Source organism: Phaseolus vulgaris, chromosome 9 (genome assembly GCF_000499845.2).
Source record: "Phaseolus vulgaris cultivar G19833 chromosome 9, P. vulgaris v2.0, whole genome shotgun sequence".
NCBI lineage: Eukaryota > Viridiplantae > Streptophyta > Magnoliopsida > Fabales > Fabaceae > Phaseolus > Phaseolus vulgaris.
In genome coordinates this window covers 21411500-21432630 of record NC_023751.2, presented here as the reverse complement: position 1 = coordinate 21432630, position 21131 = coordinate 21411500, and the positions used below count along the sequence as shown (strand labels likewise).

Here is a 21131-nt window from a genome sequence, read left to right as displayed (position 1 = left end):
AAAGTCATTAATTCTACTCTGTTTGGTGCTGCCCTCAACAGCAGCACACCATGTTGGACGTATCTGAAAGGGTAGATGACCCAAAAATGGTGGCCCTTTTCTGCTATAGGCCGTGACTTAAGGGAAAATTTAAGAAGAGAATACCACACTTTCATACGTAACGACCACATAAAATATATAAACATAAAATTACAAGAGAACAGTTGAGAAATGCATGTGCCATGTGGGTCCGTAGATTAAGAAGTTGGTAGTGTAACCGAAACATTTGCATGTGCGCTTTGATTCTTGCTCGACGTTCCAAAAAATGTGAATCAGTTTTTGTGGCTTTGGCTCTCTCTTTAGACCTCACAAACGCTATGTTGTCTGATTCGGGCATGGACCCCATTTCTCACTTTTTCCTGCCTCCAACCTATGCTTAACTTTTCCTATATAAACCCAAACCAACCTTAGCTAACCATTAAGCACCAACAAGTAAACTTCTCCTATCTTAAATCCTTTGTACCCTCAACTTCCCTAATCACTTGTACCACACAATGGCCATTGCAGCAACCTCTACCATTCTTCTCTTCTTTGTTCTTAATCTATGCCTCCAAGGCACTTTTGGTGACTATGGAGGTGGATGGCAAGGTGGTCATGCCACATTCTATGGTGGGGGAGATGCATCAGGCACAATGGGTAGGTTCAAAGTGTTTATTTAGGTTTTAGTCTCGCATTACTAAATTTTGCTTATTCTAGTGTTTATATAACTGCACGAAAACTAAACTAAGTTCGAACAAATGTTTTGCCTTTTCCTTTTGGCACATATGAGTGATTAAAATGGAAAAAAGAACTACTTAAACTTTGTGGTATTGTGGTGCCCGTACATAACCTTGTGTCACGGGCACTTACATGTACATTACATTCACACTCTCTCCTATTATTGAGTCAAAGATGTTTTCACTTAGGATATGACTCATGATTTTTATTTTTATTTTTATTTTCACAGGAGGGGCTTGTGGCTATGGCAATTTGTACAGCCAAGGGTATGGTACTAACACTGCAGCACTCAGCACTGCTCTATTCAACAATGGCTTGAGTTGCGGGTCTTGCTATGAGATGAGATGTGACAGTGACCCCAGATGGTGCCTCCCCGGTAGCATAATCGTCACTGCCACAAACTTCTGCCCCCCTAACTTTGCCTTGTCTAATGACAATGGTGGCTGGTGCAACCCTCCTTTGCAACACTTTGATCTTGCTGAGCCTGCTTTCTTACAAATTGCTCAATACAAAGCTGGAATTGTTCCTGTTTCCTTCAGAAGGTAAATAAAAAATAAGAAACCCCTTTAAGTATTTTTATTTTTTTTCTCCCCTTTTAGCTTTAAACTTTGACTCAGAGGGAGTTAGCTCCTCTGAATAACAAAGGTGAAATAAGTCATTCCAGTCTTTATCCAAAACAATCAACCATTTATATAAACACATAGCAAATATATGCACATGTAACATCAGCAGTTGATCTTTCGTGATCAACGACTGGTATTGCACACTTGCTCTTCAAAGTAAAAATTGCTGAGTTTGGAAGAGTTGGATCCAACTTGGAGCATACATTAACATGTTTTTGTTTTTGGCTTAAAACAGAGTCTCGTGTGTGAAGAAAGGAGGGATCAGGTTCACCATCAATGGTCACTCATACTTCAACTTGGTTCTGGTCACAAATGTTGGTGGAGCTGGTGATGTTCACTCTGTGTCCATCAAGGGGTCTAGGACTAATTGGCAAACCATGTCTAGAAACTGGGGGCAGAATTGGCAAAGCAACTCTTACCTGAATGGTCAAAGCCTCTCTTTTCAGGTGACTACAAGTGATGGCAGAATTCTGACCAGCAACAACATTGTGCCTGCTAACTGGCAATTTGGTCAAACATTTGAAGGGATACAGTTCTAGGAAAGGAACCTTAAAAGTTCACATTTTGTGTGTAATATATGATGCCATTGTTGATTGTTGGTTTGTTTTGTTATAGTTGGAAAGGGTGGGGAAGAGAAAAAAGGTAGATTAGGAGGAGTTCTGGCCAACATGGGCCCTAATGCTGTGGTGGCTATATGGCACCCGCTAGGACTAATATAATATAAAGTCTTCTATTTTCAGACACATATCAACACCTTTTGATGAAGTAAAAGGTGCTGCTGATCTTAATTACTTTGTATATCTGATCCCCACTATGGTACAAAACCAATTTGGGGTTGAATTAATATCAATTTGATCATGCTTTTTTATTGCAAGTCTTCTCCAACTTTTGCATCTTCTGTGACTAAATTAGTTTTGACTTGCTAATAATAAATCCTGGAGGGAACACAGAAAATTGCACCGACTATTTCATTACTCCTTGTTCTGCGCTAGTGCTCTGCCACATATGTGAAAAACTAAACCAGTGTTTTGCTCCATAAATCCATATTTTAATATTGAATTAGGTTGGTGCCTCTGAGTATACAAAGGCTACATTACCAAGAAGTGTATGATTCTCAAAGTCAAGAATTTGGAGCAGTAGAACCATTTCATTTCTCTCTTACAATTTCCAATCTCTTTTGCACTGGGAAGAGGGCATTGGGTTGACTTGGACCACCCAAAAAAGGTAAAAACCTGATTATCCATAACTTCTTTGGCCAGAGTTGAAGTGAAATGTCTCAAGTGTGTTGGTACCAAGAGAATATGTAGTCGGTTGTGAGCAACTATCAACCAAAGACTTCAAATCTCAAACACTTTCATACCAAGAATCTCAAATATTGTCGATTATGAGTTTTGAAAATCATCAAACATGAAAAAAGAACTATATAAATTTTTAAACATAGTAAATTTAGTTATAAATAAAAAATACAAGGAAAAAATTTAGAGTTAATATTTCTCTTCATAAAGTTATGTCTACTTATAAAAAGAAAATACAAAGGAACAAAATTTGGTTTTAACTTTTTTGAAAATCTGAGATTGGGAAAGTATATTTTTAACGTTTGGTTTACCTTCAAAAAATAACATTCCAAAGAAATAAAGTTTTCTGCAAATGGTTTTTAGCCAAGTTTCCAACAAAAAGTTCTCCTGGGAGATGAGAATATTATGTTATACACCATGGGTGTACCAGATATAAAAAAAAAAGTGTTAAATAGTTATATAGAATAAATACTTTCTAAAAAAGTACTAAAACGTTACAAAAAGTGATAATAAAATATTTTAGAATAATTACTTTCTAAAAATTGCAACTGGTTTTAACTGAGGCACATTCTCCCTTCACCCAACACATTCTAATTGGCACCCAATCACTTAATAGTAAAAGACGAATATACCCTTAATGAAATTCTGAAAACTATAATTGTGATATGCACCCAATCACCTGCACCAACCCTATTCTTCTGTTCTTCCATTCCATTGTGCCTGCCGCAGCCACCGCAGCCACCGAGCCACCGTAAGCCACCGTGTTGTGCAGCCACCGTGAGCAAGCTTGTTGTCCAACCACCGTGAGCGACGTTCTTCTCCATTCTTCTGCACCCACCGTGACCTCCATTATCGCAGGCAGAGCACCAGATTCGAAGGTACGTCATGCTTCCGGATATTTTTTTCCATAAGTGAGTGAGAGTTGTGGATATTTTTATCCGCAAGTGACTTTTGAGAGGTGCAGATATTTTTATCCGTAAGGGAGTTTGGGGTCCGGATATTTTTATCCATAAGTTTGTTTTGACTTACGGATATTTTTATCCGTAGGCAAAACTGTGGCTGGCTTCCGGATATTTTTATCCGTAGGCACAACTGTGGCTTCTGGATATTTTTATCCGTAAGCAACGATCAGTTCCGGATATTTTTATCCGTAAGCAACGAGCAGTTCCGGATATTTTTATCCGTAAATGAAGAAGACAAGGGCATTTTAGGATTTTTAAAAGTGTGTCGGGTGCCGGTCACAATTGATCTGGTGCAGGAAGCAATTGCCTTTAACTGATTCTCTAAGGCCCATTCTATTATTCCTTGATTTTAACTGGTTTGAGTAGCTCTTTACTTCATCAATTTGTTGTGATATTTGAACCAGGTTTAAACTACCCAACTCAACCTACTCTTATTTTTAATACTGACAAATCAATAATATATAATAAATAATCAAAATATATTGATATTTAGTAATATGCAGCTTCTTTGCATTAATATATAATTACAGATTATAGATGGCCATGTATGATTATTAAGATTTATAATAATTTCTTCGAAAGTCATGTTTAAAATAATTTCTAATTAATCCTCAGTATAAACAAAAATGCAGTGTAAAACTTATCGAAAATCACGAGTGTTGTGTTAATTTTAGTAAAGTACATATAAAATATGATTAAAAAAATGAATAGTTACTGAAGCCAGTTTAGAACGTAGAATAATAGGCTAGGCTGAGAGATTAAGCATATAATAAATATTTGTAATGTGCGGACTTTTTTATCCTATCATTTAATTATAAATTACCATATGATAATTGATTGACTTAAAATAATGTTACTTTAAAGATATATATAAAATAATTTCTGGTTGACACAATAATACATTATATTATTAATAATATATGATATTTAAAGTATTATTATTATTGTTATAAGTGCTTCATTTTTTAATAGGGACTAATTGTAGAACATGGCATGTGCATAGTGATGCGTTGAAATGAAGCCCTAGTTTTAAATCAAATCTAAGTCAAAAAAATGATTTGTAACTAGAACCAATCATTGAATTTGATTATAATTAAGCTCTTAACTTTATTTGTAAGATAGCTTAAAATTGTTTTCTTATAGCTCTGATTTTGACTCTTCCACAGCATAAACATCTTTCTGGTTACTTGCTACCAAAATGTTTTTTTAAGACATTACTTTTTTTATGTATAACATGGTTTTCTCTAAAACTATTCCAAATATTTAAACTATTTTTCTTCTAATTAATAATTTAAAAATTAATTTACCTCTTAATAATTATAAAATAGATATTTTGTGGTGAACAAACTAGATAGCACAAAAATTATCACGTAAAATATCACATTATTATTTTAATAAACGTGTATATAAATTTAAGTTCCATATTTACTCTCTTTTTCCTAATCCCAACCTTATATAAAGAAATATCATTGTTATTAATCATCATCACATTATTAGTAAATCTGCATTCAATCAACGAATAAAATATGTATCATTTTTTGAAATTTTTGTATGGTAAAATTGGTGAAATCTAAAAAAATAATGATAAATTTGAGCAATTAAAATTTTGATAAAAAAAAAATCACAAAATTACATAAATTCAATGATAAAATGCATAATCTAAAAGGTAAAATAAATTTTTAAATTTTCTACATATTAGTGCTTTAATTATCAAAAACAATGTCGAAACCCTAACTTAGGGTAAATAAAGAACCCAGTAGCACTTTAAAGATAAATACTTAAAAAATCCTTGAATATTTAGACACAAACAAATTAATATAATGAATAAATAGTTTAAGACTAGAATTAGACCTGATCTCCTCCTTTGCGCGCAGACTTTTGCTTCTTGCACCCTATGCTAACGAAAATGACTAAAATATCCTGTCTTGGGAAACTGCTGTCATATATATTACAATGCTAAGTAAACAGACTAAAATATCGTGAAACTAGTATCATATATAATGTGGAGAAAACTTGTGATAAAAAATTTGTTCTAGATGTTCCAAAAAATTCAAAACGATTGTTCTAAAATGTTTTCGAAACCAATAATCCGAAAATCACTTTGAAAAAAATTAAATGTTGATTTTAAAAATTACAAGATTAGAGGAAGAAGAAACCTTGCAAACTCTACCACCACCTCTACACATTCTCTATCCACTTTGTAAAAAATCAATTTTCACCTTTTTCTAAAATTTAAATAATTATAAATAAAATATTACCTCATCTTTTTTTATAACATTAAAAGATAACATCAACTCTACCACATATATATAGGTGGTCATGGATTCGATTTTACTTTTCAAATCCAATAAAATGAATTGAATTAAAAATCTATATTTATTTTAATTAGTTTAAATTTATATGAATTTTTTTATAAATTTTTTTAAATTTCTTTAAAAAAATTAAATCTAGATTAAATTTACTATTATGTCAATTAGATAAATCCATTTTGTCAATTAAATTAAATTCACTTTGTCAATTAGATTATCTTGATTTGGGTCCCGACCGATTTAGCTTGAAAAGTTTTCGGGTCCACTCGGCTCGACATGAACTTTAACCCATCCGACTTGACATGAAAACTAGCTGACTCGACTATACATCGGCCAGAGCACACTCGACCTGGGACCGGACTGACTCGGCCTGGGTCGACTTGGCTCTACATGGGCTCGATGCTGAATCAACCTTGGTTCAGAGCGACTCAACTTGCCATCGATCCAGGTCGACTCAGGTCGATATCATTTCGGGTCGACTCGGCTCAAAATCGGCTCAGAACAACTCGGTTCAACATCGGTCTGAGTCGACTCGGCTCGAGATCATCCTGGATTGACTTGGCTCGTCATCAACCCGAGCCGACTCCGCTCGACATCGACCCGGGTCTACTCCGCTCGACATCACCCCGGGCCTACTTCGATCAACATCGGTTAGGGCCGACTGTGCTCAACATCGGCCCGAGCCGACTTCGCTCTATATCTTCCCGGGCTGACTCTGCTCAACATCTGCTCAGGCCAACTTTGGTCGACATCAGGTTGAGCTAACTCCGCTCGACATAGGTTAGCCTGACTCCTTTCGATATCATTATGGGTCAACTCGACTCGAAATCAGCCTAGGACGACTCGGCTCAACATCGGCTTGGGCCGACTCGACTCGACATCATCCCAGGTTGACTCGACTCGACATCATCCCGGGTTGACTCCTCGATATCGGTCTGGGCCGACTTGGTTCGACATTGGCCTGGGCCAAGTCGGCTCGACATCAGTCCGGGCCGACGCTGCTCGACATCGACCCCGACCGACGCCGCTCAACATCGTCCTTGCCGAATTCGAGTTGAGTCGGCCCGAGTCGACTTGACATGGGCCTAGGCTGACATGACTTGACATGGGTCTGGGTCAATTCGGCTCAATATGAGCCCGGATTGACTCGGGTCTATACCGGCTCGAGCCGACTCAGCTTGACATGGGCTCGAGTCAATTCGACTCGACATCGACCCGAGTCAACTTGACTCGACTTCGACCTTGGCCAACTCGACTCGACTCTGAACCTGACCGACTCGACTCGGCATCCTCCCGATTCGACTCGACTCGACATCGACCTTGGTCGACGCAACTCGACTTCAGCCCTTGTCAGCGTAACTCGACATCTGGTTTGATTTGGCTCGACATCATCCCGGTTGGAGTCGAGTCGACAGGGATTCAGACCGACTCAGCTTGATATCGACCAGGGTCGATTTGGCTCGACGTTGACTTGAACCGATTCGGCTCGACATGGGCCCGGATCGACTCGACCCGACATCAGTTCGAGCTGACTGGACTCGACATTAGTTCAGGTCAACTTAGCTCAACATGGGTCTGGATTGACTCTACTCAACCTGGACTTGGACCAAGTCAAAATCTAACCCAAAATCCAATTTGGATAATCCAAAAATGTATCCAATCTAATCCATATCCAATTAAATGAATTGGACTTAAAATCCAAAAATATGAATTTGAACGAGATAAATTCATTTAAATAGATTAAAAGTAATATATATTTAAATAATGATGGATTGAATTTGGCAATTTAAATTTTTTGTCCACCCTTATATATCTACCTACAATTTCATCATTTGAATTTGTAAAAAAGTTGACAAGAGCAAAAATAAATTTTTTTAAGTTTTATACTTCCTTTTTTTACATCACTTTGATTTTTTTTCTAAATTTTGTATCTTCAAAAGAATTTTTTTTTAAAAAAAAACAATCATCACTATAGAAAATATTACAAAACTTACATCAATTATCAACAACGTTTACCACGAAAAAGATACCACATCGTCTACCATATCCTCTACCATATTCACAAGGATAGGGTTATAAATTAAGAAAATATGAATTGCACGAGGAAAATATGGTGTCCAGGGAGAACTTGTCAAAACCTAACTCAGGTATCTGCTGATCTCTTTGGGTTTAGACTATGAAAACATTTAACTCTGGCCCACTTGAAAAAAAAACAGAAAACAAGGGAGCATGACGGAGGCCGGACGTGAAGCTCATCAGCTGTCGTCGTCACACCACATTAAGAAGGTTACCGTCGCTGAAAGTCGTCGTCATTAAGAATTTATGGTTTCAAAACGCTTCTATGCACATTGGCAAGAGTAAGTGAAATGGAGACACCCGATAGAAAATTGTTACACTTTCTAAAAGAAACATTTTAATTAAAACTCCTTAATTCCAGTCCTTTATGCGTAGGTAACAGAATAACTTCGTGGTCACTTGGATTTAAAGGCAAGATATTCAAGAAATTCATACAAGGACTGATGAAATGGTGGCCTTATATTAAGCAACCATAAGACAGTTCTGATAATCACAACCAACAGCCAGACCCTTCTAATTACTCATCTAACTGCGTTTTACCTGAATCTACATAAATTAAGACTACTGTTAAACCTTGTACAACATGGAACCACTTTTACTTCCATTGTGTTTCATTGTAACCTCTGTTTTCGCAACCTCTCTAATTCCTTGACCATCTGCCAATGTTCTAGAGAGAGGCTGGACTCACCATAGCTCAATGACATGAGACGCCCCATTGTTACCAATCTGTCGGGAAAAGGAGAAAAAAAAGGCGTCAAAGGCAGGGGAAAACATGAAAAAATAAATATACTATCAGTACATGTAGAAAAGTCACTCGCAAACCTGCTTAAGTCTTGGGGACTCAAGGTCCTGTCTGCTTGTCTTGCTGCAACTAAATCCCTTTCTACGACCTGAGAACACAAATGACCAAAGGTTCCGTTATGCATCCTCGTCATAACATTTAATTATACTCTACAGGTTATTTTTAAGCAAAAGATGGGGTTTGCCACAAATAACAATGGACCAACTATTAATAATAATGTCCACATGAAGACTTCCCCTGGGATGTATTCTTGTAAGTATCAGAAGTGGGTTAAGTGTATCTTCGGTAAAGATTTATGGTTTGATGTTGATAATGAAAGAATCAGCCCAAAATGACTTCTGCTGAGCTTGGAAATTTATTAACTGCTGAGAATGCTACGTATGGGATAACAGTTAAATAAATTATTCAAGTAGTTTGAGCCAGAAAAACACTTGATCGTGAATAATGGTGCCAAGGTCACAAATACCTTCTGCATTTCTGGTTCAATAGAGTGCGTTAGCTGTCTAACAGTGGCCAAATACCACCTCCAAGCTTCCAAAACTTCTGGAGTAACAGCTTCCGAGTAACTGAGTGTAGAAGGCTGGAAAGGTACAATTACATCAGCTGGCAAGATATTTGATTTTCCCTCCGACATAACTAGCAGCTGAGCATCAGTTTTCATATCCATTTTATAGTACTTAAAATCATATTCCACCTGAAACACATAACAATCATGCAAATTTTAACAGCAACTCGAAAATAATAACTGCAAACAATCAACTGTAAATAGTGAAGTGTTTCTATAATTAGCAGGTTAAACGTATAACTTTGTCCCTCAAATGCATATCCTAAGCCATAATAGGACACGTGAGCGTGCAAGAAGATGAGCAAGTTAGACAGCCAAGCGCAACTACCTCCTGCAACTCCATTAAATTTTTCAGCAGCCTGCAATTATCTACCCCTACAGAGTTGAGAGTTCCAGCTTCTAGTTTGGTCTCATCAACAATCAAGTGTGAACCTTCAGCTAGTTGCAAGACACCAGTTTCCAGTCTGGAGTATTCACACAAAAAGATGTAAATATATTTGTATACTGGTAACAGGTCCATGCTCAGATGGATTATAGAATGTGATTACCTGTTAGTATCATAATTCTTTTTTGGTGCAAGTGAAACAGTGTTCAAGTATTCAACTGTAAGGGGTATGCAAAATGTTAATGGCAGGAGTTTCTTCAGAACAAGGGTTAGTTGTTTTCCAAAAACAGAGACGGTTTCTTTTTTAAAGCCCGTAAGATTTAATGAGAGTTTTCCCACGGCAAGACCATTATCTCTAGCATGCACCTGTTCATCAACAATCCACATATAAATACTTTGGAGGGTTGGGAAATTAGGAAGCACAGAATGAACAGCACGAGTAAAATGGGAAATAAGCAATACGAACAATAACCAGAATATTGACAGTGCATGGACTAAGGAAAATTATCTTTTAAGAACTGCGTACTTTGGATAGAAGATGTAGTAACATGAAATGAGAAGTGACGTCATCATTGCCAAGAATAGTCGTGAGATGTCTTAGCAATGCTTCCCTGAGTCCTTTGACCAAGTCGGGCTTTGGCTGTGAGATCAAACATATGCTTTTTTTAGCAAGGAGTTGTCAAGTTGAGAGAACGATCCAACTCAAAATGAAAACATAACTAGTAATCTTGTCAGAAGAATAAACTTCATTTAGGTTCATAAGATAGTTTACCTCTACAGTATGGTTATTCTGAAGAAAGTCTTGAATTCCTAGTTTCCTGTGAATAAAACAATGAAGTCGTGGCACCTGGAGCAAACAAGGAAAAATACAAATTTAAAAACCAGATGCTGAGAGTGGTCACCGACATGAAACAAATGCATATTTATGCTTTGTGGTTGTTCCCAAAAGAACAGCATAGCCTGACAATCAAGGGATAAACAAGGCTTCGAATATATGCGAAAATCCTCAGATAAACAACAATGTGCTTACCTGGTTAGGTGGGAAATGGCGCAAAGTATCTTCTGAAAACCCATCTGATAAATCACCATCTTCATTGTCCTCCTGAAGCTCTGGATCAGATGTCAGGATACCCACAAACTCAAAAATGTCATTCAGTTTCATTTCGGACTCTGGAGAATCATAAATCTGACATAATACAGAAGAAAATGAGGAATGAGGTTTGTCAAAATTTCATAAAATAAAAACAATGATTAATTATCCTAAATATCAATGAAATGTATCCCATACGAAATTAAAAGTACTAGAGATTAATTTTTACCTTGACAATACAAGGAGGTGAATTGCTAACAATTTCAGACCCCAAACTTGTAGTGGAGCTGGCAATATCAGTTGCAGCTCCCGAAGAATGAGAAGCAGCGGAAGAGTGTTCACCTTCTCTCTGCAAAACAAGAATAATTCTCAGAAGAATCACAAAAGAAATATGCAAGGAGAAAGAAAAACTAGATCATCTAGTAAACACACATTCACGTGATAAATTGAAAAAATACAACTGGAGCTATCTCTATCCGTGTAACTTATTAACAGCTCAAGACCGCATATTTTGTCATCTAAATAGGATACTGACTAATTGTATGAAGGTCAGCTTTACTCAAATTTGGATTACAAATATCTTTACTTTATTTGAATTTAATTGAAATTGAGAATAAACTTAAAAGCAAAATACAACAAAACAACACCAATTAAAAATGTTTTTAACAAACTACTTCAAACCAAATATTAATAAAGTCGACACTCAGATGGTGAACAAAATCCATTAACACAAAAAGACAGGGTCATATGAAAGTTCAGTGTACCATTCTTTTGGTATTTGGAGAATCTTGAACCTTATCACAAGACACCTGTAAAAAAACACAGATCAAGCATTTCAAAATTTATAAAAAGAACCAAAATTCTTCCAAAGTATAACAGTTATCTAGAAGCTTAAATGAAACAACCAACTCAACATTCAAAATCAATTAACAGTCGAGCCTAAACGGCCAAACTATACAAATGCAGGGCACTGATATTTGAGGTTTCATACACTCTAGGGAATGATAATTTAATGGAAGCAATAAACCAATAAAGGCAGTAACTGAAAGCCAGAAATTACAGGCATATCAGAAGACTCGTCATCTCTCATCCGTTTTTCTCTACTGTCCGACATCCAATCCATAGATAGATTGCCAAATTCTTCAGCTGAAACTTCAGTCCATGGACTCAGTCCCGGAACCTAAGTATAAAAAAACAAAATTAATCCTTCAAAATTCTACTGTTTAAGTAGATCATCAACCGTTTGTACAACTAAAAATTAATATGGGAAAATTGAACGCTTGTGAGAAAACAAACAGAGAAGACGGTAAATCAGAACCGAACACCTTACCGGGACACAGTAAAGCAGTCTCCGTTCCCAGATTCGCGTATCCGCCGAAGAACAAATAGGAGATTGTAAAACATCCATAAACTTGTTCGTCCTCCACATCGAACCATCCTTCAATAATCATCCACACAAAACGAAATATTACACTTTCCCTCAATTAAACCTAACACTCGAGGTAAACTAATCCTCAAATCTATCCCATATATTAAAAAAACGACAGAAAGAAAGAAAAATAAAACCTTAAGATTATCCAAATTAAAACACAACAAAAATAAAACCTTGTAAGCGCCAACATAAAATTCATTTCCGGGCATGTCTTGTATCATTCCGCGAAACCGCACGAGTGTATTGGGCCTAACAAATCTGATGGTGGTAGGGGTGAGAAGGGGGACCTGTTAAGTTAAGTAATCGAAAATTGAGAGTTAATATAATTGCGTAATCAAAAAATAGGGTTTGGTTGTTCTTGTATTTCAAGATAAGAGTGTCAGGTTTAAGACTGAACCTGAGAGATTCTGGATTGTTCGAAGAGGAAGTGTCTGAAAAGGGGGAGAGCGCCCCAGTCACGGCCTTCGAGGGAGGAGGGATCGGTACCGGATGCTATGGCGGTGTCGAAGGTGGATCTGACGGCGCCAAGAGGGTTGGACAGAAAATCGTACTGTGGGCCCACCATGACTGAGTCGTGACTCGTGGATTGCTCACTCGCTCGCTAATTAACACTTCGCAGTGATGGAATTGGTGGAAATCGGTGTGAGGAACGGTTTTTCGCCCGGCGAACCATTTTATAGCATCTTTTCCCGCCAAATCTTCTTGTGCCGTTCCTTCCCGCCAGTTTTCTTTATGATGTTTATTTATTCATTAACATTAAAATTCTTCTCTTTTTTTTTTTTTGGCAAGTTATATATTTCTCCAGTTGTAATCATCAATGAGTTAATACAGTGAATTATTGGCACATCTTAATTTTGCATGTTCATTGATACTCCCTCAAATGATTTTAACTCTTTTTTTTTTTCAATATGTATACTAATTGAAGCATGATTATAAAATTTTATTTTATCTTTGAAGTATAATCTCTCAACTCGATTTCATTATTTAATCTCAATAAAAGATAAGTTTTTCTAACCAAATTAGATCTAAATAGAAATTTATCTTAAAAAATACTAAATTTGTTTCTTTTTCTTGACATTGATGTGTAGATGATTTTTTTGGTTTTATTTTCATCAATATCTATTTCCTTTTTACATATCACCAGTAAATTTGTCTCTATATGCACTTAAGAACACATTTGACTATATTCATTTCCATGTTTTCACCTTCATTCAAAATGAGATAAAAAAAAATCTTTCTATTTTTTATTTTATGACAATATTATTAACATAAACTTACATAAAATCGCTAATTAAATCAGACCAAATTACAACTTTTTTATTAGTTACAACATTTTTCAAACGAATATTATCAATCATTCATAAGTTTTTAATGCTCTTGAGCATCAAACAATTGTTTTTAATATTTCATCATTAACAATATATTTTGATTACGATTAAAATAATTATCTAAAATACTTAACATTCCATTTGAAGCTATTAAAATTTCAACTATAAGGATTAGATATTCATCTTTAGGTATTATAGAAATTAAATCTTAAAAATAATAAAGTCATTACCTTTTTAATAACATGTACAGTATTAAAAATTTAATTAACATATTGTTTTGGTGAGTTTAATTTTCAAGAGTATCGTGATTTCTTTTTTTAATTTTGTCAACTACTGAAATTTTTCAAAAAAATTGCTATTCGTCTTTTTTAATAGGTAATTGGTATTTAGGATTTAGGTTTTTTTTTGTCATATTATCATAATCTAATGCAAAATAATATTTGTATTGCTTGGTCCTATAAATACAGAACAATTAATATCAATTAATAATATGGATATGAACTATTGCAGCTGCTCGTATATCTTCCTACGGGAAAGCAATCATCTGACCATAATTACTCCAACATGAGCGTAAAGATCGGTATTATTTTTTACAACTGAAACACAGTTACTTCTGCATGTCATAGGCCCATCAGCTGTAAATGTAATATCATGTAGTACTTTACTTAATATTTTCATTTACAACTCACTTATATTTTCTTAAACTCTTAAAGGTAAACATTCAATTGATTTTTACCGTTAAAATTCAAAATCTTTTAAAGAAGAGATCGACTCGTTTGTTCAATCCGAATTTTCCACCTCAGACAACTCAATCTCAAGTTTGATTAGAACATTTGGCATTCATCGTGGGGTCCTGTTAAAAAAATTTCAATACAACATTCTCACAAGGTACCATGAGACAAATAGTAATTACTACATCCCAATTTACGATGTATTCCTCAATTCTTAAAGTTCTGAAAACTCATATTGATTATAGAATCTCATGTTGATTATACAATAAAAAAGAATGAGACCACAGTTCAAAACGTCATTGATTCTGCAATGCAAAAGATTCTGCAATGCAAAAGAATGAGACCACAGTTCAAAATGATATCACTAGAATACATCAAATATTGGATAGAGGCATTGAGTCCTACGAGTTCAACATCATAATGAGATCCAAATTCTTCGGGAACAACATTGTGGAGAGATTCAAGCTATTCGGCAAGAAATACAACAATATAGAAGTCATACTTCATCTCGAACCATTATCGGATACTTTATATGCTAATCCACCTCTTAACACGAACGACCTCAAAGCACGGGTTGCTTAGTATATCAGTATAAAAGAAAATAAAGAGGCTAAGAAGCGAGCTTGCAAGGTTTTACCTCTAAATCCACTAAGTTTCAAAACCATTCGTGTTGGTAAATTGGTTGCATATACACCTCTTAATGTTAGTCGTGATGTTGTACTTCGAGAAGTCTTTACTTCCTTAGTCCACTCCTTCACCTCCTTGTGTTGATCCAACCAAGAGATGTAACTATCACCAAAATCAAGGTCACACCATCAAAGAATGCAACAAGGTGTGTGACTTAATTGAAGATCTCATTCAATCAGGCACACTAAATTGATTTGTGCAGAACAATCACGTAGGCCAAGGACGAGGACATAAAGGATATTGGGACAAAGGTAGAGGCTTCCGAGGAGGCTACTAGGGATGAGGATGAGGAGCACTAAACTCAAATGAAACACCTAATCCTCCTCCTCTTCCTCAAAATCATGTTGACATTCGAGGAATTGTTCTTACCATTAAGGATGGATTCGTTGAAGGGGAAAGTTCAATAGCAACATAAAAGAGAACTTAGAAGCATCAACTCAGTGATCTCATTGACACCTTTATGACTTTCTACGACAAGTGCACCGTTTTTTTCCAGAATTAATAATTGTTTCTAAGGACGGATATCGATCCCACGAGGAACAATGAATTATCGAATACAATATCCGCTAAATATAAAACAGAACAATAAAAATTTGTTTGGAAATTCTTATGATGGCAAGAATTAACAAGAAAACAAATCAAAGAGTAATTACGTCAATTGAAAAAATGGGGATTAGGTTTCATCAGTTTCACTCTCATGTATTTTGATTAGCATGTTAACATTATGTTCTTTGATTGATATTAATGTCCGTATAAAAGTCATTTATATCGATTCATCACATATAAAATTCTTAAAAATGTTCTTTAACTATCGATCTCTCGCATAATTATAAGAACAACTTATAACGAAGTTCAGACGTCAATAGCAATTAACATTTCAAGTCTATTCCTAACACTCAAGTATATTAAGTATTGTTGTTTAGGTCAGAACCCTAAAAATACTTCCCAATCAGATTTGTGATTATCAATTTGTCACGAAAATTTAGAAATAAAACAACAATATCAATATTCAATCAAGAACATAATATTATATCATATCAAATATCACCTCAATACATAAGAGTTTGAGCAGATTACTCTCAATCCCAAAGGATATAATTAGTCACGCATACTTCTAGCACCTTCCATTCTCCCAATCGGTCACAAATCACTAAATGGTGTTTTCCACACAATCTCGCACAATAGGGTTGAGCCTCTACCCCTATTTAACATAATTTTATAGGGTTAGGTTGCTTCTTGTGTCGCGCTAATGAGCTAAGTGATAAAATCATGGTTATCAAACTCGCGAGTCAACTCGTTGACTCGTCCGAGTTTACGTGCTCACTTTGCCTTACCGAGTTAACTCGGTAGTAAACTCGTTTTTTGGGTAAACTCGGTGAACTCGACGCAGACTCGGTGAAATCGCAGTGGACTCGCGACTCTGGTCCGAGTTGGCGAGTTCAACTGGTTTTTTTTAAACTCCAAAATGGTGTTGTTTGTGTTTGCCTATGAACTGCGTCTTCGTGTTCTTTTGTGGGTTGCGGCAGTAGATCGAGCAGAGCGTGCGGTGGTCGCAGGTTGCAGATGGTCGCGTCGTGGGTTGCAGGTGGTTGCGATGCGGGTTGCATGTGGTGGCGTTGCGATGGTGGTTGCAGGTTGCTGCTTATCATTTAAGGTTAGAGATGGGTGGTGTGAAATTAGGGTACGGAAGGGATTAGGGTTCTGTGTTTTTTTATTGGGCTGCTACAGAATGAAGCCTGTTTTTTTAATTGGGCTTGCTGCACATTTGTTTTTTTGGGCAAAAATTGAATTTGGAGGAGCAGTATAGTTTTTAAAGAATGTGTGGGAGGGAGTGGATCAAATTCAAGTGAGATTAATAGAACTGCATCTACTAATAGAAGTAAAAATGCTCTAAGAAACTTTTTTTTTTTTAATATGAAAGTAGACTCTTCCGAGTCCACGAGTCGAGTTTACGAGTCGAGTCCTTCGAGTTCCCACAAGTCTACGTAGACTCGCGAGTTTGACAACCTTGGATAAAATATAAAAAAAATACCCAATTTGTCTTACGCATTCTCACTTGAGCAATAACTTTTTGTTGCAAATTTGGCTTTTTCGACACTTTTCTCCATTTTGGGACATTCCATCTTTCTCTTTTTAGCTCAAATCATTCATCTTTAATCAAAATCTCCAGTCTTCCCTAAAAATCTGCAATTAACACCAAATTTTAGAATAAAATACTCTTATTAAGATAAAGATCATAAAAAATGTAAAAAGGTATAAATTCATAAATTAGGGATTATTTTATATGTAAATTAGCAAAAAATACTCATAAGTGCGTATATTTTAATATGAAATATTACTGAAATTAGGCACTTATCACACCTCGATTACTACCCCATATTATCTTTACAAATGCAAATTTTCGTGTCAACGATTCAGATCACAATGATCCAATGGTTATCGTAGCTACAATCACTAACTATCATGTTTGTAAGGTTCTAATTAACCGAGGGAGCTCAACAAATGTTCTATATTGGTCAACCTTTTTGAAGTTGGACTATTCCCCAATTTGATAAAGTCTTACCCATATCCATTACTGGGATTTGTTGGACAAAGAGTTCATATTAGGAGATATATAAATATCCTCACTACTTTTGGTACCAATGTCGCATACCACACATTGATTGTGATATATATCTTGGTTGAGACAGATACTTCCTATAAAGTGTTAATCGAACGTCGAACTCTTAATCAACTCAACAATGTTGTATTTACACCACATATTGCCATTAAATTTTCCACAGATGCACCATCATTATTGTAAAGTGAGATCCCACCACAACTTGGGAATGTTACACTTAGAGTTTAAGGGTAACACCTTATTTAGTGAAGACTTCAACTTATAGTACAACACAAATAGAGTTAATCATTAAAGCCCTCGAGCAACAAGATGCTCTTTGACAAATACATAACATCAAGGACATACGTCATATCTAAGGATGAACCAGAAGTATAATATGAAAAGGAAGTTAACTTGGATCACAAGGTCGAATTTGATGAAAATTGAATCAATTTTGTTGAACCGTTGATCACTATACAATTCAATTCAGTTCATACTCAAACCACTCAAGTTGGAAAAACTATTCGCCAAGCACGGAGGAATGAGATAAAATAAGTACTCCTTAGCAATATTGATTTGTTTTCGTGGAGTCTAAGTGATATGTCCAAATGATAAAGTGTTCAGTAAAATTCGAACACACAATATGCACCTTAACCCATAAAAGTGTTTTTCTAGTGTTGGCGGCGACATATTTCTTGGCTTCATGATCCCTCAAAGGAGAAATGAAGTCAATCGGATAAATGTGAAGCAATTTTGAGCATTAGGAGTTCGAGTAATCTTAAGGAACTCCAACAATTAAAGGGAAGCTCGCAACACTTTCGAAATTTATTCCCAAGCTCACCAAAAAATCTAAACTATTTTTTCGACTGTTGAAAGGAACCACCAAATTTGAATGGAATAAACAATAGATGTTTCTCAAAATTAAGCAAGACATTACTTCGTTACCTACTTTGGCAAGTCCTTATCAATAGTTTACTCTTGTTATTTACTTAGCAATATCATACTCGACGATATGCTCTGTTCTAGTTTATGAAGAAGACAATACTTCACAACCAAACTTTACAACTGGATGAAGAAAGTTATAAAGTTATCGAGAATCTAGTCCTCGTCTTAGTCTTTTCGACTCGAAAACTAAGACATTATTTTAGAAGCTTTGATATAGTTGTTTGTACTGACTACCCCGTCATACAGGTACTGCAAAAGCTCGAGCTTGTTGGCAAAATGACAATTTGCTAAGTAAAATTATTAGAATATGACAGTTGATGACTAATGAAAACCCAATTCATTGATAGTAAACATTAATCCTATCGTAATTACTATATTCCATTTGTTACCTTAAAACCTCTAAGTATTATTTGATATTCATGTATTGAAGGTAGTGTCTTTTTGACCCGTGATGATGTCTCCAAATAGAGATATGTGTGTTGGTAAAGTCTATTTTCCATAACTTTTATGGCAGTGTATACACTAGAACAACTTTTGGAACCACACAATGTTCGCAATACATTAAAAAAATGTGTCGAAAAATGAAAATAACATTATTTTTAAGGGTAAAGGCATGTAAACTTGGTCAGTTGGTAACTTGTAACGATAACACTAGGTTACAGTCGTTAAATGGCCAAAGCCTGTGAACCAACCCACTCTACCACAAATTCGAGCCAAGCTTCTAAAAGAATTACAAATTTTGATATGAATCGAAATCAAACATGGAATACTAAGAACCCGACACACCCAGGTTAGACATGTTGAGTTGAGCTCACTTATCAACTTGTGATAAAAAATAAAAAGACACCTAACAATTTTTTTTGTCTTGATTATTTTAGTAACTTGGAATTTGGTCCAATTTTCATATTAAAAGAAAAGTAGTTTGAAGTGAAAAAATAACTAAACTAACAAACGACAATTTTTTAAAAAATATTAAGTGAATATTCTTGTTTAACCCACCAACTTATGGTGGGTCAAGTTTGATTGGTCACCAACTGGTCAACTCGTGATGAGCTAGATCAAGTAGTTTGTTTTGACAAATTTACTCCAAATAAGGATACATGTACCAACTAATACTATGTTTCATAACAATCATTAGAACTAAAAAAGTTGCTCATAATATGTCAAAAAGCGTGTCAACGAAAATAACTTAATTTTTTTTAAGGGCAAAAGCATACCAACTTAGCCACTTAGAAACCCGTGATGATGCTTCCAAAGAGCGATGTGTGTGTTAACCAATACTATTTTTCATAGTTTTCATGACAACAAATGCAACATTATAACTTTTGAAACCAAAAAATGCACGCAACATGACTAAAAAGTGTGTGAAACAGTGAAATAATAAAAATTTAAAGAACAAAAGCATATCAATGTATTCACTTGGTGACCTATGATGATACATCCATTTTGGGATATATGCATCAACCAAGACTAATTTTACATATTTTTCATGGCAATGAACACAACAAAACAACTTTAGAAACCGAAAAATGCTTACAATATGTACAAAAATGTGTCCAAAAATAAAGGCTATAACATTTCGTAGACAAACAACATAATATAACAAGTAACTCGAAACAACATAATATTACTATGAGGAAATTGTGCCAAGTAATCACGTTGTTAACATCTTCATTGCTTGAAATTTATGTCGTTTAGTTTGTCTCATCATACCCAAACATGAGGTTACAATAAAACATGTTGGTTATTTCTCTCCGTTCCTCACCCATGAATTCATTAACAATTATCATCTTTAAATGATCGAACATTATCACATAACACCGTACACTCATACCACATTTGTAATCAATAATGGTAAAAAGGAATTATACATGTTAAATTCTTCCATATACACCATCTTAAGTTATATCTATTGTTGTATCGCCCTCTTTCAATGTTTCAACTTCACAAATTTATACCTTTAACAAAACGCAACTTTAATAAAAGGTGGTTCTAACTTGCAATGGGTGGTTGGGGTAACTCCATATGCATGTCACTCAAAATTCATACATGTTACACATAAACATTACTTGTCAATGTCACCAAGAAGACATGTTGACCAAGAGGGAGCTTGGATGAGAGGTGTGCTTCACTTGCAGAAGGTGGTTGGGTAGTTTCATACACATGTCACTCATAAGCCATGCATGCTAACACAAAGGCATGGGATGTCAACGTCACTCAAAAGTCGTGATGACCAGAAAAATCTTGGACAAGATGTGTGTTTAGCTTGCATGGGATGGTTTGGGTCGCTTAGTACATGTGTCGCTAATAACCCATGCACGTTGATATATAGACACAAGTTATCAATACTTTAATTTTTTCTAAGGCACATTAATCAACATAATGTACACTTGCACAATCATCCATACTTTGACTTTGTTTAAGGCACAATGATCAATAAATTGTATAGTTGTACAATCATCCATACTTTACTTTCCTTTAATACAATAATAAAAAAAATATACCATACATCAAGAATCTCATCACACGTGATATCATTTAGTGTG

General features: G+C 35.3%; 2 protein-coding genes across 3 annotated transcripts; one reads left to right on the top strand and one right to left on the bottom strand.

Moving 5' to 3' along the window:
* Positions 1 to 347: 347 nt before the first annotated feature.
* On the top strand, positions 348 to 2253 carry LOC137820762 (expansin-A8-like). Its single transcript, XM_068625004.1, has 3 exons — positions 348 to 675; positions 986 to 1298; positions 1615 to 2253. Exons 1-3 carry the CDS (start codon positions 534 to 536, stop codon positions 1916 to 1918), a joined length of 759 nt encoding a protein of 252 aa, XP_068481105.1. The 5' UTR covers positions 348 to 533; the 3' UTR covers positions 1919 to 2253.
* A 6144-nt stretch (positions 2254 to 8397) lies between these two features.
* Positions 8398 to 13179, bottom strand: LOC137821024 (mini-chromosome maintenance complex-binding protein). 2 transcript variants are annotated; one of them, XR_011082731.1, is made up of 14 exons: positions 12693 to 13014; positions 12469 to 12582; positions 12194 to 12301; positions 11924 to 12043; positions 11628 to 11672; positions 11093 to 11212; positions 10804 to 10959; positions 10546 to 10620; positions 10300 to 10413; positions 9937 to 10139; positions 9717 to 9852; positions 9290 to 9517; positions 8844 to 9197; positions 8398 to 8747 (listed from the first exon to the last, which is right to left on the bottom strand). XR_011082731.1 is itself a non-coding variant. In XM_068625433.1 (14 exons), the coding sequence occupies exons 1-14, from the start codon at positions 12858 to 12860 to the stop codon at positions 8633 to 8635; spliced, it is 1770 nt and encodes a 589-aa protein (XP_068481534.1). In that variant the 5' UTR covers positions 12861 to 13179; the 3' UTR covers positions 8398 to 8632. The 2 variants fall into 2 exon arrangements, 1 of the variants encoding a protein (XP_068481534.1); XM_068625433.1 differs by having other exon boundaries at positions 8844 to 8911; positions 12693 to 13179.
* Positions 13180 to 21131: the final 7952 nt, after the last annotated feature.